At 46.4% G+C, this 18,538-nt stretch overlaps 1 protein-coding gene across 1 annotated transcript; it reads right to left on the minus strand.

The window, feature by feature from the left end:
- Nucleotides 1-586: 586 nt before the first annotated feature.
- Nucleotides 587-17,859, minus strand: chrnb2 (cholinergic receptor, nicotinic, beta 2). The gene is made up of 6 exons (XM_027030829.3): nt 17,520-17,859; nt 7,289-7,434; nt 6,289-6,333; nt 5,348-5,457; nt 3,902-5,000; nt 587-2,622 (listed from the first exon to the last, which is right to left on the minus strand). The coding sequence occupies exons 1-6, from the start codon at nt 17,563-17,565 to the stop codon at nt 2,473-2,475; spliced, it is 1,596 nt and encodes a 531-aa protein (XP_026886630.2). The 5' UTR covers nt 17,566-17,859; the 3' UTR covers nt 587-2,472.
- Nucleotides 17,860-18,538: the final 679 nt, after the last annotated feature.

Consider the following 18,538-nt stretch of genomic DNA (forward strand, 5'->3'; position numbering starts at 1 on the left):
AGATGGATTAGAGAGAACCGGATGGATTAGAGAGAACCGGATGGATTAGAGAGACCAGCTGGATTAGAGAGAACCGGACGGATTAGAGAGACCAGCTGGATTAGAGAGAACCGGATGGATTAGAGAGACCAGCTGGATTAGAGAGAACCGGATGGATTAGAGAGACCAGCTGGATTAGAGAGACCAGCTGGGTTAGAGAGAATCATCTTCTGTTTATTGTAGCAAGAATGATGGCGCTATGCTACGATAGTTGGCACACTTTGCTAATCTGGCACCAGACGACATATTTCTGGCCCCATTTAGATGCGTTTTCAGTTCCTGGTTGGGTACAGATACATTTCTGTGCATTCTACGCAGTAAAATACAAATGGAATTTTAATATATACAGACACGTTTTCTCTCTGCCATTATGCAAAACCCATGACCGGGACAGGTTTCTGTCAGATGAGCATGCTAAAATAATGCTCTCCTAATCCCAAAGAAAGGACAGAAGAAAGTTCTTGTCGACTGGATTGGTTCACTTTAACTAGTGGGTCTTCATCTTGCATCTACTCAGGAGTCAAGTTCACTCGCTACACTCAGAGATGAAACACACACCACCACACCAAAATAAAGAGAGAGTACTGAACCTTTATTAGTGCATTAAAGTGAAGAGTAATAAGAGGAGCGTGTGTTTAAAACGTGTATCAGAGCGCATGTGTACCATCAACCCACCGGTCTCATTAACGACCCAGTAAAGACGAGTTAACAGTAAAATACTGACTTATTTTGCCACTCCGTCATTGCGTGGTCGTTTGTTTGTGTTTTACTTTTGTTTCTGGATTGAACAGCTGGGAACTGGACTGGGAAAATAGTTGTGAAGTGTAAAGTGACTGAGTCTGAGGTTGCCTGGCCCTGTCCCGCGGAAGATGGCGGACTGAGCCAAGGCAGTAAAACGGAGCGGACTCTGTCATCTGCTTCATCTCTACACATCCTCACAGAAGTGCCACAGGCATGGCTCCTCTTTCAGCAACAATAACTCTAAGAGAGATCCGGATTTGTGAAAGTCTAGAAAAGCAGATAATGTCGAACCGAATATCATGAACCACGTTTTCAGCTCCAAAAAAGGAAGTGAAAGAAATAGTAGGAGCCCTGGTCATAGTTCGCAGGAAGTGATGGTGATACGAACTCATACAAATTATGATTCAGTTATGGCGATGTTCATAAAAATACTACCATATTTAGATCATTTTCTAGGGGACGTCTAAAGGCAAGGAGCAGATTAAAGGGGGAGATAGAGCGCCTTGAAAGGAGAGCATGACAGAAAACTCTGACAAGGTTGGTGCAAATATAGTGGTGGACTGAGTCATTACCCAGCATTCCAAATCAAGGAAACCGGGAAGAACAGCACACAATGTGGGCTCACACGTTCCGTCATAACACTTGGTAACACACGGTACACTTGAACACTGCAAGTTAAAGAATAACAGGGAAAAGTTGATACGTGTATCATAGCTGATAATTGATGTGAGTGCACGTGTGGTTAAAGTCATGCCCTCTTGTGTTTTGTCATAGCAGCTGTTTCTGCATATCTGACTTCTTTTGTTCGATCTCCTTAGTTCTTCTCTTCATTTTCTATCATCTCAATTTCTCAGAAGAACAGAGTTTAAGATCCTTACTCCCTGCGTGATTACTATGAGCCTTTTTCAGAATCTCCCCAGCACAGAAAAGACCTGCCTCAGCATTGTCTGCTCAACCCACAGATTTGCAGCTCCATTTCTCTAAAGTATTAACTTATATATCCTATAATTCCCTGCCTGCATCATTTTCCACATCAAAATCTAGTTTATTTTCTCATCACTGTGTACAATAATTAGTGTATAACGTCATAACACATTCTGGTTATGTTAATAGAATAATGCAATACTGCATGAGCCCAAAATGACCACTCACTCGTGATTACACAAGAACAATGACAGAGATACTACATGGACAGCACACTATAGTAGGTTAAGCATCCGGTCCGTGAGCAACAAGACTTACAGGAAACAGCAGAGGGAAGATAAGTTACTTCGCACAGGCGGTTAAATCTCCCTCGTCTCTGCCTGGCTCACCTATGGTAACCAGTAGTCACGAGGATGGTGTCAGAGGGTGGGGCTTGTGGGTGGTGGTGGCTCAGTCTAGCTGTCTACTTGTGGAGAGTATAATGTTGGTTGGCTGGGAGAGAAACGTGCCCTCTGTTCATGAATGGTTGTGCAGCCCATCAGTCTGAGGGCACATGGAGAGGAAACAGAGGCCTGCTCCAGGACACCATGTTTGTCTGTATGGTTATTGTTTCATCATATAAACCCAGCACATTATGGCTGCGTGTCCAGAGTCAAAAATGCAACCATCCCAGTACCCCTCCCCTGAGTAGGCCCTCCCTCTTCCCTTCATCCTCCTGCCACCATTGGTCCCGGGCCGTGTCTGGAGGGGCTGCAGGGCTCTGATTGGTCAGCCAGGTGCGTTGATGACAGTCTTGGAGGAGTTCTGAAAGAGAGGCTGGAGGAACATTCCTATAGTGCCAAAGACACAAACAAACACGAAGATCCAGAGGAACAGCCGGTCAATCACCATGGCAACATACTTCCAATCTTCACTCACCTGTGAGAAAGACACAAAGCAGAAGGGGAGAAAAGACAGATAAGAAGACAGATGTGGCATTGGGACAGATGGTGTAACAGCGGAAAGGGAAGAAAAATGTCAAACGCGAAAAGACACGAGAACACGAGGAGTGTGTGAGACATGGAGTTTGTGTGGACCACGACGATGGCCACGCCAGAGGGTTGGCATGGAGACCACCCGTAACCATAGAGATGAGGGTGTGCGCAGGTCGAGATGATGGGCAGAATAAGTGGAGTCTCTTAAGGGAACCCCGTGATGCAGCTCTTAGGTCAGCACACATGGCACACACTGAGGCCTGAACAGAACAGCTCAGCCCAGCAAACATTAAATATGCTAGTAAATACATCCTATGTGTTTAATTTCAGTTGTATTAATCAGGTTGCTTTTTATTTCTTCCAACAGTCCACCATCCTCTTGAGTGAGGCTGGTTCATGTGCATTTGATGAGACTGTGTGCTGTAAACAGGGCAGCCCATGCTATTATGGAGCCTTTGGGACAAAATCCACCTGTAGACCCTGCCTCCATGACCCAGGCCCCGCCCCTATGAACCAGGCCCCCCCTCCATAGCCCAGAGCTCGCCTCCATGACCCAGAGCTCACCTCCATGACCCAGATCCCTCCTCCATGACCCATAGAACTGCACACTGGTATGAACATGATAGCACTCAGTCTTATCAGAAATGTTACCATTTTATTTAGAATTATAGAAGAATAATTTTAGGAGCTCATTAATCCTGTTTTGAAGTGTTGCACAATGCTTCAGCATAAATGCGTTAGAGCTGCCCCTCGAGTCTCAGACTGGGGTAAACAGTTGGGCAAATGGGGGACATGGTAGAAACTCTACAGACAACTGCCCCCTGGTCACTGTGTCCTCTCTAAACGTGAGTGTTGGACGTTTACAGGAGGGTTTGGGTCAAACTGGGGTGAATGATGAGAGAACCAGGACAGCTGAGATCAATGATATGAACCAGGACAGCTGAGATCAATGATGTGTCAGCCAGAGAACTCTGGAAAGTCCAAGGCCATGATTATAAGCTGGCACTTCAGCAACCTCACAAGGGCCAGAGTTATGAAAATCTAATATCAGCCGAACCATTTTCTGAAGGCAAATTTAATGGCCCTTTAATGCAATTTCCCCACTGGCTGTGCACTGTTTATTTCAAATGGAGTTTCAGAGGACAGTGTGCTCCATTGCCACTAGTGTACATGCCAGCAAATCTGCAGGCATCATCAGATGCAACGTAACGGCTGCTACTCACGCTGCGGTCGTCATCCTCGCTCTTCATGTGGTTGGCTATGAAGCGAACGCCATCCACAGCCTCCTCGATGCCGGAGCAGGCGTGCCCCAGCAGGGTGTGTGTCAGGCCCGGTGCCGGCACTGCCTGCTTGGCCCGGCCTGGTGCGGAGCTGCCCCCATCCCTTGCGTCGGACCCACTTTCCCTCAGCCCATTCTGCCCGTCCACGGACCCTCCAGCTCCGCCTCCCTCAGCGCTGCTCAGCTCCACCCCTCCGAACTGCTCGAGAGAGGCGCGGTTCACGTAGCACGTGCACGCCTCGCCGGCCTCCTTGCTGGACGGGGCGGAGGACATGGCGCCGAGCCCCGCGCCGCGACACTCCTCGGTACGGCGGCGGCGGCGGCGCAGGCGCTGGCGTTCGCCGCTGTAGCGCGGCTGGCGCATAAACAGCAGCGCGGGCAGGCGCTCAAGAAACACTAGCTTCACCCACGGCGGCATGGTGTGGGTGGTGGGTGAGCGGTGATGCACATTGAGCACGCACACGCTCGTCACGATGGAGAACGTCACCAGCACCATGGTGAACATCAGGTACTTGCCCACCAGGGGCACGTCCAGCGAGGTGGGGGGGACGATCTTGGAGATGAGGAGGAGGAAGACAGTGAGCGCCAGCAGCACGGAGATGCACAGCGTCATCTTCTCGCCGCAGTCGGACGGCAGGTAGAAGACCAGGATGGCCAACGAGGTGATCAACACGCAGGGGATGATCAGGTTGATGGTGTAGAACAGCGGCTTGCGGCGGATTATGAAGTCATAGGTGATGTCCACGTAGGCCGGCTCCGACGGGTTCTCGTTGCGTCGGCCCGGCAGCGCAATTATGTCCCACTCCCCGCTGGGCGTGAAGTCGTCCATGCTGGCCACGTCCGCGCGCAGGACCAGGTCTACCTCGGTGCGCTCGTACGTCCATGAGCGGAAGGTGAGCGTGCAGTTCTGTTGGTCAAAAGGGAAGTGCTTCACCTCGATCTTACACGCGCTCTTGTAGATGGCTGGAGGTAGCCAGAAGACGCTGCCGTCGTAGGAGACGACCGCGTTGGAGTAGAAAGACACCTCGTACATGCCGTCAGCGCTGGTGAGGACACACACAGACGTTACTACTCCATGTACATATATGAATAAAATATTGTTTTATGTTTTCTAAGGACACAAACATAATGAGTCTTTAGAAAGTATGAAACAACATTCGATTTATTTAAGGCTATTGTGCTATACGACTGAATGAACAGTACACAGTACACACACCACGGTCACTAAACTGGGGACATAGTGAGTGGTTCTGTGGTAATTAGGCTTAGTTTCAGCTCTTCTGTGAAGTTTGGTGACAGTGAGGTCACTTAAGGTCACTCAAGGTGCAGGTGTGATGCAGGTAAGTACATGCACTACCCCAGCTCAGGTACAGGAGGGTCTGGCACTCACTTGTTGTAGAGGACCACATCTGGCAGCCAGATGTGTTTGGAGGGGAGGCGGACCTTCTTCATGCCATCAAACTCTTCTGGGACCCACGTTAGACGGTAGTCCTGCCACTCCTGGGCACAGCCAATCATATTCACCGTTAGAAATATACAGCATTTCGTATGTTATAGAACAGAGAATGGTGCATACCGAATTATCAGTACCGCTACGTGTTACAGGTGCCTGATAATTGTCAGTACTGGTATGTGTCACAGATGTCTGATAATTAATAATAATAATAATAATAATAATAATATGATCAATTTATAGAGCCTTTCATATACACACGGTCCCTTTACAATGATAGTGGGGGGAAAAAGTAAATAGAATTGACAACACAATAATGAACAAATATGGATAAGAAAAGAGGTTATGAAAGTGTTGGGAGAAGAGGTGTGTTACGTTGACATTTGAAGGAGGAGAGCGAGGAGCAGACGGAGAGATTGAGGTAAAGTGTCCCATAGTTTGGGGCCATGACACTAAAGGATCTGCCTCCTACAGACACCCGTCTAAACTCGGGGATGGAGAGGAGACCTGCATTAGAGGACTTTTTAAACATACTGTTTATGACTATATCACATAACATATTAGAGAAGGGCCATTAATGTAATGAATGTAAAGCTCTGGTGCTGCCCCCATATCACACACACACGGGGCTGAGTGGTGGGTATGTCTGTGGGTCCTGGCCAGGATTGCTAGTGCTGCGAGGACACCGTGACACCTCACTGACAGCAGACATCAGTGAACCATGTAGAAGAAGACTGAGTGCTCATGGTCTGCCTTATCACAGGTGCTACTGAGCCTGGGTGTGTGTGTGTGTAGGTGTGTGTGTGTGTGTGAGAGAGAGAGAGAGAGAGAGAGAGAGAGAGAGAGAGAGAGAGAGAGAGAGAGAGAGAGAGACTGACCTGGGTGAGCCAGACGTTAGTGGTCATGATTTGCTCTCTCTCATGCTGTTCACACAGAAAAGTGAGAGAGAACATTCGTCTGCTTAAAGATGAGTCATTTCTACACGCCAGTATGACATCATCATTAAAACCAAGACAACTTTACAGCGTTACCATATTACGGAGAAATCTGAAGAAAACTCTGTAAAGATTACAATAGTTTAAGGCACAGACAGCTAAAGGAAGCACCAAACGTGACCTCACTACACATTCTTCTGAAGTCTTGTAGACTCCCTTCCATAGGCCGTTAGACTGAGCTTGCTTTACCGCGTAAAGGGAGCTGGCTGGAAGATTCAGAGGCTCAGGGAGGCACTGAGAGGCACAGTTACACAGCCAAGTGGGTACAGAGTGTGTCCTCCTCCTTTATTAATGCTCCAACTTCAACGGTCTTCATTCTTTCTTTCATCCAATCCTTCACTTGTTTCAATTTTAGTTCATTAATGTCATTTTAAGTATTATAATGTCTAGAGTCCACAGCCTGTATCATACTGAACCTCCAGAGTCCAGTTATTGTTTGATATTGATATTTATCTATTAATATAAAATTTAATATAGTCCTATATATTGTAATTCACTTTCTTTATTACATTGTGCCTTTTGGTGTCAGTAGTGAAATGTAAACTATCAGGGGCTTAAATATGCATTTAACTGCATTTACAGAGTTTTGTAAGCCCTGTTCTAACTGTGAGTCCTACATGGTGTGTGTCCTACACGGTGTGTGTCCTTTAGAGGTCACCAAGCTGCTGAGAGGTGGAGAGATTTCTCTGGATCTGCACAGCGCAGACCTTGTTAATAAAAGAAGCTGAATCACTTATTTCAGCTGACTTTGTGTGTATGTGTGTGTGTGTGTGTGACAAATGACAGCAGATGGCTCAGTATGGATTTTCAGTAACATTAACAATAAAAACTTAATTATAGACTGAGTGGAATTCATTGCATCCTCTATGGAAATTCTACTTACCACACTAATGAGCTGGGCCAATGAGACCATCAGCTGCACTGTCACCAGTTCTGAGCCATTGGTCGCTGGACGAATCAGTTTGTTGTAGTGGGCGGGATTTAGGAGATGCTCCACCAATCGTTCCTCTGTGTCAGCTCCTTGGCTACCTTTAAGAGGAAAGTTTAGCATCGTTTAAATATAACAGTCTGAGCTTTGACTGAATAAAGGCTCAGATTCAGACAGCATTCATGAGATATAAGAGTGCAGGCCTCATCTCATCAGAACCAAGTCAGCACTGCCATGGGAATACAAGATTCATGATACAAACAAGTGCTGAGACTCAGCAAAGGAGAAAGTTAGATTAGAATATATTAGATTAGATTACAGACACCCCAGAGTTTATATTATATTAGATATTAGATTAGATTAGATTAGATTAGATTAGTCTAACCCTAACCCTCAGTGTTTATATTAGATTAGATTAGTCTAACCCTAACCCTCAGTGTTTATATTAGATTAGATTAGTCTAACCCTAACACCCAGTGTTTAGATTAGATTAGATTAGTGTAACCCTAACCCCCAGTGTTTAGATTAGATTAGTCTAACCCTAACCCTCAGTGTTTATATTAGATTAGATTAGTGTAACCCTAACCCTCAGTGTTTAGATTAGAATATATTAGATTAGTCTAACCCTAACCCTCAGTTTATAGATTAGATTAGGATAGATTAGTCTAACCCTAACCCTCAGTGTTTATATTAGATTAGATTATATTAGATTAGATTAGTCTAACCCTAATCCTCAGTGTTTAGATTACATTATATTATTTAGTCTAACCCTAACCCTCAGTGTTTATATTAGATTAGATTAGATAGTCTAACCCTAATGCTCGGTGTTTAGATTATATTAGATTAGATTAAATAATAAATTAGAATGTTTTATCTTTTTTATTTTAATTTTCTTTCAATGTTATGCATTTTTCATACTTCCATGTTTTCAGGTGTCTATGTTTATCTCACAGAGCCCATGAATCAGAAACCTGGGCTGTAATACCTGCCCGGAGTTTGGGTACATTTACACAAAGTCCTCTAACATCTCAGGTGTGAGTTCACTACAGTTCCATCCGGCCTTTTCTGTCAAAGGAATTTTCTCCAGAAAGTTTCATTTCATTTGGCTCAACTGCTGATAGAATACAACCAATCAGAGTTACAACCAATCACAGTTGTTTTATGCACTACTTCCGTTACGCACAGTAAAGCCACACGAGTCAGAAACTATGAATGTCTGGGATTAAACGATGTGGAAGTCCGCACTCAAAACCATACCGTGGTGTTAACCGTACCACTCCTACGAGAACACTGTAAATATGCTCCACGTCTCTGCTGACACTGAGGGAATGTCTTTTATTTCGTCCCAATACTCGCAGAATGCTACACCTATCCCTATTCTCATGCACCTCTCTGCCACATGTGGAAAAGTTAATATGGTTTACCAGAATAAAGTAGAATTAATACGGCCTATTAGAATAAACTAGTATAATTAATTGTGATTTTATAACATGCTATAGTATTTTTCTTATAGATCCCAAGATAGTTAAAACAGTTAGGAAAAAATATTTACTATAGAATATACTTGAATTACTTCTTAACCAACATACATGTAATTTGATGACTTCTTGAAAAGTGGTTTAGAATAATAAAAGCATTGCTGGTTATCTCTGTCAATGGTTGTTTACCTCTGACAAGCCCAGGATAAAAAAATATATATATATGTTGTGGATTTAAAAATTATACTTCTAAATGATATTTCTAAACAAAATAGTTTTTTTTTAAAATTTCTTTTAGAACATCATACCCTCAGCTTACATATTCTAAAATGTTATTTGATTAAATATTTTGTATTTTAAAATGTCCAAAACATTTAACCAACTCTTTCATGCACCCATGTCCTTTTCTAACAGTGTTTAGATACATGAAACCTATTATGGACCAATTTCACATGGTTATATTTGCTTTTCATTAGTACAATATGGAATGCAAGTCTACCTTTAAAGAAACTGTGTTATGAAAACATTTTCCCCCCATGTGTCCTAAAGCCATATCTGTGAAGATGTGAAGATGTTTGGATAATTTGTAGATGCTGAGAGGAGTCAGTTCTGGTCATGGTCAGGGACGGCACGATGCAACCTGTTTCCTGCTCCTGTCATTTTTGTTATCTTCAGCCGTGACTGACTGCTCATGGTGTGGTTTTGAGCACCATGGACAGTACCGCTCTTCTGGCACCCTCTTTTCCAGCACCCTGGCCAGGGGCAGGCTGTGTCACCTGCTCCCAATTCCCCTACACTGAGCTCTGTTGAAGCGTTTAGTGGCGTTTTGGGCTACATCTCTTAGGGAGGAGAGCCTTAGTGACAGCTAAGTTCTGGGATCCCTGCTCCTCTACCGGCTGGCTTTGCACACTGCCATTTCCCAGCCGAGTATATTTTGGGAGGCAGTTTTTTTTGTCCTGCTTTTTGATAGATCAAAACAAGCGCTGGCTCGGCTCGCCCTGGGCCGTGTGGGGCTTACTCATGCTCTGAGCCAGTATAAAGCACACATCTCCTACATCTCTTTCTATCGCCTCTCTCACCATCAATCTTTCTCCCTGTTCTTTCGCTCATCCCTGCTTCTCCCCCCTCTGCCCTCTCTCTCTTCCCCAGTGGACAGGAATTATGGCTTTACACAGCAGATCAATGAACGCACTAATCATGCACCGTAAACTCTTAGCCCCTCTCACTGCTGTACCGCTGCCGTCCTCCACCCGTCTAACCTCCCTATGTACCTAAAAGCATGCTGTCCCTTTCCCCATGTTCTTGGGCCAAACTCAACATTTATAGTACAGTGAACAGTTAGAATTCACACTCAGCAACACTCAGAAAGATGGACGCCACTGTGTACATGTGTGGAGAGTGTGTTTGAGTGTCAGTGTATGGAGTGTGTGTGTGTGTGTGTGTGTGTGTGAGTGTGTACATGTCCACTAATCAATATCAGTGGTCTATATTGTACCTATATAAACTGTGGCTGGGCACATATGGATGTGAGTGCCCATGCTAGTGTGGTTACCCTCAAACACAGAGCTTTAGGGTAGACTAGAGTCCACTCTCTGAGCATAAATGGACCACAAATGGAACCTCTCGTTTTATGAAGATCCACTTCTTTTACCCCCCTCTCTTCCTCTTTATGCCACATTTGCTCTCTTCCTCCATTTTGTAATATATCCTCTTCTAGGTTGTGTTGTGCTGCCTTTCAGAAGAGACTTGTATGGGGGTAACGGGGCCTGTGGATAATTCAGTGTGTTTTCTCTCCTGTCCTCTACCTTCCTCTGCACGTTATGTAAGAGCAGGCAGAGCCTTTCCAGTTCCACACTGTCGTAACCTTTCTGTCTGACTGTTTCTGCTGCTCTTGAGAGAAAACTGTACATTTCAAAATTAATATTCCAACACTGTTTCCTCCCAGGAGTGTCAGTAAAAGACAAACTCTCACTCACACACACACACACACACACGAGTGCAGCTTCATGTGACTAAAAACAGAACATATTCTATCAGATTAAGGAAATTCCAACACACAGTTGCTGAGAATTCATAATGACCGAGTCGAAGAGCTCCATGTACATGTGTGAGTAAGCAAATCTGTCCAAAATGATAACAGAGTAGGATGCACTGTGTACCTGAACCAAGTCTGCCCATGCTGGGCTGTTCACACACACACATACACACAGTGAGTGGTGAGAGAGAGAGAGAGAGAGAGAGAGAGAGAGAGAGAGAGAGAGAGAGAGAGAGAGAGAGAGAGAGAGAGAGAGAGAGAGAGAGAGAGAGAGAGAGAGAGAGAGAGAGAGAGAGAGAGAGAGACTGCGCGTGTGTGAAGGTTTAAAGAACGGCTAGGGTGCCCCACCCACCTCCAATCTGCGTGTAAGAAACTTAGGGAGAAATATGGAAAGTTGTTACATCTTTAAATAAATAACTCGAGAAGCCTTCTGCACACACGCGTGTATTTAATCCCAGCTGAGATGTACACTTATAAACACACGCTCTCCTTCCCCGTCAAATCAATAAAGCGCCAGCGTCTAGTGATGGTATGGGCGGATAAGACACCTTCCGGTCTATATTTGGCGTCTATTACACACACCTCAGTGCGTCAGACTGAGGACTGATACTGATCAGAGATCCTAAAGTCCTCCGAGTCTATTACATTACTGCCTGACTGTTTAACTGTTTATCTTTGCTATCCATACCATTATGCCTTATCTGAACTGTAATTGTGATAACACTGAATTAGTCCGTATATTAAACATTACAAGTAAGGGATTCAATATTGTGAAATCATTCGTTTGTAGTCATTAGCCGGTTAGATCAGTCACCACGTCTCTGACAGTTTTCATTCGATAATAACCACATTAGGAATTTTAGCGGATGCGTCCGTGTAAACGCGCCTCTGCACTGCAGAACTCCATTAAACCCCGAGACACGCGGACACGTTTGAATCTCAGGGTAACGCGCACGGCAGTAGCGCAGAGGCTGGGCTCGCGAGCAGCTCTCCGCCGACCCCGTCCATCAGTTATTCATCGGAACGCGACTGTCCGTCCTTTCCTCTGCGCAACGATGCCTTCTCTCTAAAAGCGCTAAAAAATGGGTTAGATCGATAGCACTTTGGCGCGGTCTTATTTTTTGCAGGGCGCTCGCTCGCCCTGTGTACTGCATTTGCTTCCATCTGCTAACGTGCGTGTGGTCAATATGCGCCATAGAATAGAAGTGCCATCATCTGGTAAGGCGTTGGCCTCGCGGGACTTGGCAGCGATAATTTCGCAGGGCTTGTCTGGGCCCGTCAGAGAGGAACTTTGGCTGCTGTTGCTTTTGCAGTTATGTTATTCTGCAATGCAGCAACGAAAAGATAAAAGTGTGAGTTTAAGGGAAAAGTAAACTAACTGTGAAGGAAGGGTGTGAACCCACCACCGCCCTGACTGGAGCTCACGGACTCTTACAGAGGGCGTCCTAAACGACGCAAAAGTGTCACACGACTAATGCAAAAATCCAGCAGTCACCTCTGCAGTACAACTGGCTGTGTCTTATTGCTCTCAACGTGCCAGTTAGGGGGAGACATGCTGAAAGTGGAGGAAGCAGGTTGAGTGTGTATGTGTGTCTCTGTGTGTGTGTGTGTCTCTGTGTGTGTGTGTGTCTCTGTGTGCAGCAAAAACTCATTTTGAATGAGAAACAGGACAAAGTCCACAAGGCTCCGTCCTTGCCATCTCTGTGCTAATGCACCATGAGTCCACCTCACATCTCTGTGCTAATGCACCATGAGTCCACCTCACATCTCTGTGCTAATGCACCATGAGTCCACCTCACATCTCTGTTGTGGATTAACTGCTGACCACAGAATTAAATTAAATTTCATTTTTTAACATTACCACTGAGCCGCTGCTACTAACATCAACCAGACAGCTCACCACTGTCAAAAAAATCATCTTAAACTGCAAAGAGTGAAGACTGACTTCCTGCTGACGGTCAGTACAGTGTTGCTGACAAATGATTATCCAAGCTGTTGTGAACGTGCAGACATAACAGGTTTATACCATATGCTCCCAGAATTCCTGCCTCCCTCCACTAAAACACGTAGGTGGAAACAGTGGCCAGAATATCCTGGTCTTGGAGACACTCCGTAGAGTAGGACACTTAGTCCTGCAGGTCTAATGGCTGCTGAAGACACTCTCTGACTTGGGCCTGTGTTCAGCTTACAGAAACCTTTATGTTCAGCAGTCAGACACTAAAAACATCCTGACAGCATCAGAATAAGAGCATGAGCTAAGAAAACAACCAGGACGCTTGTTTGAGTGACTGGCATTTCAAAACCACTGAACAAGTCACCAAGCTAAGAATCATGAATCATCTAAACAACATGACACCAAGACAATCAAATCTACATCCAGTGGCCAGGTTTCTTTTTGCCTCTGACAAGGTTTCAGTTTGAATTTTGCTGAAATTTAAGTGTTTGGATAGTACCTGTGCTCTGTATATATAAGGCAACTGAGCTACTGATCTGTATTATGGAATTACTGATTATTACTAAGAGTGGTTCAGGAAGACCTGAGCTCTACGCTATCTGGATCCGCACAGGCAGTGCAGTGAACACAGAGAGCACACAGATCTGGATCTGTAAGGCACCAGGGTGCATGTTCATATACACACACACTGTAGCACTGTGGGAGAGAGTACGACACACATCTGAGAAAACACTACAGGGGAACCAGAGAAACATGGACTCTATTTATGCTCAGATTCATTTAACTGTTACACTGAGTGCAAGACACGGGACTGTCTCAGTCACAGACGAGAATGGCACAGGCGCAGCACCAGAGTGCTCAGAAAAATCCTTCGCTTCAGGAAGTCCCAGCCTGTGTCAGGGAGAAAGCCTGTGTGTGAGTGTGTGTGTGTGTGTGAGTGTGTGTGTGTGCGCGCGTGCGCATATGTGCTGAGGTGTATATAATAGATGCCAAATATAGAACAGAGGTGCCTTAACCGCCCATACCTTCAGAAGCTGCTGTCTTCTCATTGATATCACAGAAAGCGAGAGCGTCTGTTTACAAATGTCTCAGCTGGGATTACCAACAAAGCCATGTAAGATTGCACATGTTCATTCCCTGCTGATCCTGCCCCAAGTGTTACTTTCTCACTGGTGTACGTCCACCACACCTGCCCTCCACATCCTTATGTCCAGTTGGATCTCTATTTCTAAGCTTGCTATTTAATATAAAAATGAGCCCCCTGTAGCAACCCCACCAGGAACAGGCAAGAGGTAGAACGCAAGTGCAGGAGGCGGTTTAGTAAACAAAGAAACACGAACACGAAGGGTAAAACAAAGAGGAAACACTGAGGGAAAATAACACGCGACTGGAGTAAACAGAAACGCAACCACAACAGTAAAACAAGCAGAAGGCAACCCTGACAGAAGGATTTAGCACAACAACCACAAACTCAAAGCCAAAACACAGGGTACAAATAACCAGGACAATTAGACAATAACAGAATCAGGTGAACATGGGGACAGGGAGAACCAAAACATGGACTGGAATAAGGAATAGACGAGGGGTGGCGCAAATGAAACTAAGGAGCGGAACAAGGCAGTAAAGGAAAAACAGGCACGACAGGGAAACCATAAAACATTGACACCAGGAGGGTGGCCAATCGTCACACCCCCTTCTCCACGGATGTGTGAGATCAGACTCTCATTCCTACAGCCCTTCTGTATCAGTCTCACTGTAGTTGCTAAATCATTCACAGTAATTACAGAATAAAGTCTTAAGACAAAAAAGTCGGACTTTTGAGGCATTTAAGGATCTGCCCCATCTTATCTCAAGCATGTTCAGGACTGTGATGCACTGTTGTGTGGGAGAATAGGTGAACTGGGATGGATGAGGCCAGTGTGGTATGAGGGCAGAGGAAAAGTGTCTCGTCGCTCCTTGGAAAAGCCTCGTCTGTCTATCACGGCCATGACACTGACGCTGGGATGGCTGCTGAAATCGTGCCTTTGCAGGGAAAGGAGGACAAACCGACCATCCAACCCCACCCCTCCCTGTAGACCCCACCCCTCCCTGTAGAGCCCCACCCCTCCCTGTAGACCCCACCCCTCCCTGCAGAGCCCCACCCCTCCCTGTAGACCCCACCCCTCCCTGCAGAGCCCACCCCTCCAAGGAGACCCCACCCCTCCCTACAGAGCCCACCCCTCCCTGGAGACCCCACCCCTCCCTGCAGAGCCCCACCCCTCCCTGTAGACCCCACCCCTCCCTGCAGAGCCCCACCCCTCCCTGGAGACCCCACCCCTCGCTGCAGAGCACACCCCTCCCTGTAGACCCCACCCCTCCCTGCAGAGCTCACCCCTCCCTGTAGACCCCACCCCTCCCTGCAGAGCCCCAGCCCTCCCTGGAGACCCCACCCCTCCCTGCAGAGCCACCCCTCCCTGTAGACCCCACCCCCCAGGGTGAATACATAACATGAACTCTGTATTGATTCTAATTTTGGATAAGTAGGAGAGTCTGTGCTGAAAACCCCAGAGTCCCCATACCTCCTGCCATGCATGAAGTATGTTTCTACCCTCGCTGTGGATGAGATGATGTAATCGGTCTGCTATGTAGAGGAAGTCAGGGTTAATAAAGACTATCTGTGCATGTGGGGTAAACACGGCACATGCAGTATGAGTTTGTTTGTGGTCTCTGAAGTTCTCCACGCTCTCCATGGACAAGAAGACTGAGCCACTATTGTAGGTCTGGCCAGCGTCAGCGTGTGTCTGCTGCACACCAGGTCCTGACACGCAGACAGAGCCACAAAATATACAAACATCAAATATATGTTTGGACTTCTCTTGCAAACAAAAAGGGTTCCACATAAACCCCTTCTGATTTCCACACAAGCCTCTTCTGTTGTGTGCTGCCATGGGAAACCAACCATCTGTTGAATGGTAACATTGCAAGGGACCTTTTCACTAATTCACATGAAAGACACAACACTATGTGTGGATTACTCTAAACTTCCCACACCAGAAACAATCCAGCAGAAGAGAACAGAAGAGAAGAGATGGTCTTCTCAAGACCAGCAGGGTAATGATGTACTGGGAAACTTTTCAGTTCATAGTAATGAATTTATGTTTTTTTCATGGAATCACAGCAATACGTCAATACTTAAATGCTGAATGACTGCTGGTGTTTGTGTCTTACACACAAGTCTGAAGGGAAACACTGAACCTGAAGGCTGTGCTGTGTCTAATCCAGCATGATCCTGTAAGGCTGTGCTGTGTCTAATCCGGCATGATCCTGTAAGGCTGTGCTGTGTCCAATCCGGCATGATCCTGTAAGGCTGTGCTGTGTCTAATCCGGCATGATCCTGTAAGGCTATGTTGTTTCTAATCCGGCATGATCCTGTAAATCTGTGCTGTGTCTAATCCGGCATGATCCTGTAAGGCTGTGCTGTGCCTAATCTGGCATGATCCTGTAAGGCTGTGCTGTGCCTAATCCGGCATGATCCTGTAAGGCTGTGCTGTGCCTAATCCGGCATGATCCTGTAAGGCTGTGCTGTGTCTAATCCGGCATGATCCTGTAAGGCTGTGCTGTGTCTAATCCGGCATGATCCTGTAAGGCTGTGCTGTGTCTAATCCAGCATGATCCTGTAAGGCTGCACTCCTCCAGACAGCAGTGCGTCATCTTCTGACGTTTCTCCTTTAGTGAGTTTAATGAAGCACAGAGGCCCGTCAGAGCCGAGCTGGCGGTCCCTGGGACCCTTCACCAGTCCTGACCTCATCCACTCCCCTCTGTCATTCTCACGCTTTCATTCACAGCCAGAGTTTAATTAACTGAAATAGCCTTCTGGGCTGCTACACACAGCGGGAACTGAAGACGATTTTTTACAGCTCCAAGGTGTGTGTGTGTGTGTGTGTGTGTGTGTGCGTGTGTGTGTGTGTGCGTGGGCGTGATCGTTTGTATTTGCAGGTAATTTGTTACTCATTCCTCACTCAGTCATATAGTGTTATTCAGTATCGTCAGAACTTTACGTCACTTTCCTTGATTAACATATACTGACACGTGCATGCTAACATGTACAGCCACATATACGCGCAAACGTGCACTCGCACGCGGACCTACACAAGCCATAATACATCCCCACACACGCGCACAGACAATTAACAGTACCGCGCGGTTAAAGCGGGCCACAGATAATGGCTGTGCTCCGTTAATCCCGCTGACATAACACACGCGTGTTCTTTCGCATTGATAGATTGGTCGATACCGCTCATCAACTTGATAATCTCGTAGTATCATCCAGATGTGCTGCACGCGAGTTTTTCCACTACGCAGGGTAACGTGCGTCGACCTCTTTTCCACACCTTACGGCACGCGCTACATTCACAAAGCTACAGCTCGGAGCAAAATGAGATCAAATAAGGATTCAAATACTTTTTAAATCTAGGGCATCAACATGGTGTCAGCAGTATATACATTACATCATGGTACGTTTGACATTTGATATAACTGCAATTCTGTCTCTCCGTCACCCAGAAGAACCATTTTATTATTCATTTCGTTTATTTCTCCAACATTATTACATGCCCCAGTTCTCCCAGTGATGCAACGCGTGAAGACTGCTGGAATAATCCAGGCAGCCGCACAGAAACGCCACGCCAGCGCGCGCCCTGACTCTCCCTGCGCCCTGTAAATAAAAGACAGACAACTTACTTTCCACAATGGCGAAGAGCAGGCATAGCAGCGTCCAGCGAGCCATGGCAGCTCAGAGAGGAGGACATCAGTCGAGCACGAGCGACTGTCCAGCGATTCTGCGAGTGCGTGTCGGGGTGCACGCGGACGCCCACACGCGCGCGTAGTGCGGGATATTTTCTCCTTCCTGTCGGTTATGCGCTATTTGACGTCTGTCTTTACGCGAAGAGAAGAGCGTCTCACGGGAATCCAGGTGGACCTGCTGTGCGAGGGATGCGAGGAGCTCGCGGTAGAGAAGACAGGAGGGGCGGGGAAGGGCGCCGCGACACGCGCCTCGCATTCTCCAATCTCTCCCCTTAGTTTCAGCCTCGTGTGGCTTTTCCGGGATGCGGACTGTCTCCAACGCAAGGTCAATTCCAGAAGTTTACTATCTTGGAATAAATTAGTGCAGAGTTATGAGATAGCACGCAATCTGTGTGTACATCTACTGGTCCTAATAACAACAGCTGTAATTATTAGTAATATTAGTCATTTCGTTAAACTTCCTACATTTGCATCACGTTCACCCCAAAAGATGAGTTAAGACGCATAATTATCGTTCCGTCTGTCAGAACATGTCGGTATATCACTCTGTATTGTCTCATTTCCCCCGTAAAGCCTCGAGGAAATGCAGCCGTTTTGGTTTTTGTTTGTATTTTTGGCGCACGGCTGGAGGAGGGCGGTATTGCTGGTGATGTGTATGTTGGTATCAGACGGTATCAGTTTCACCGCCTTCACCGCCACTCACCGCCACTCACCGGGGCTTACGGCGACGCGCGCGTCACCACTGTCGGTGAGACAGTATCGGCTCGCGCCTTTCAGTCAGCCTTTCTTTAGTTGCTACGTATCAAAAAACGCGTGTTCAGTGTTACCGTCGCTTCCGGAGAGATTATGGGGATCCTTCTATCGCTCCTTCTGTCCTATAAAACACGTTCCTGTCTAAAAAGTCTCCTTTTTGGACTGTTTCCGAGGGGATTCCTTATATATGAGCTCTAGTGTTC

Source organism: Electrophorus electricus, chromosome 14, assembly GCF_041902795.1.
Source record: "Electrophorus electricus isolate QZ-2024a chromosome 14, ASM4190279v1, whole genome shotgun sequence".
Classification (NCBI taxonomy): domain Eukaryota; kingdom Metazoa; phylum Chordata; class Actinopteri; order Gymnotiformes; family Gymnotidae; genus Electrophorus; species Electrophorus electricus.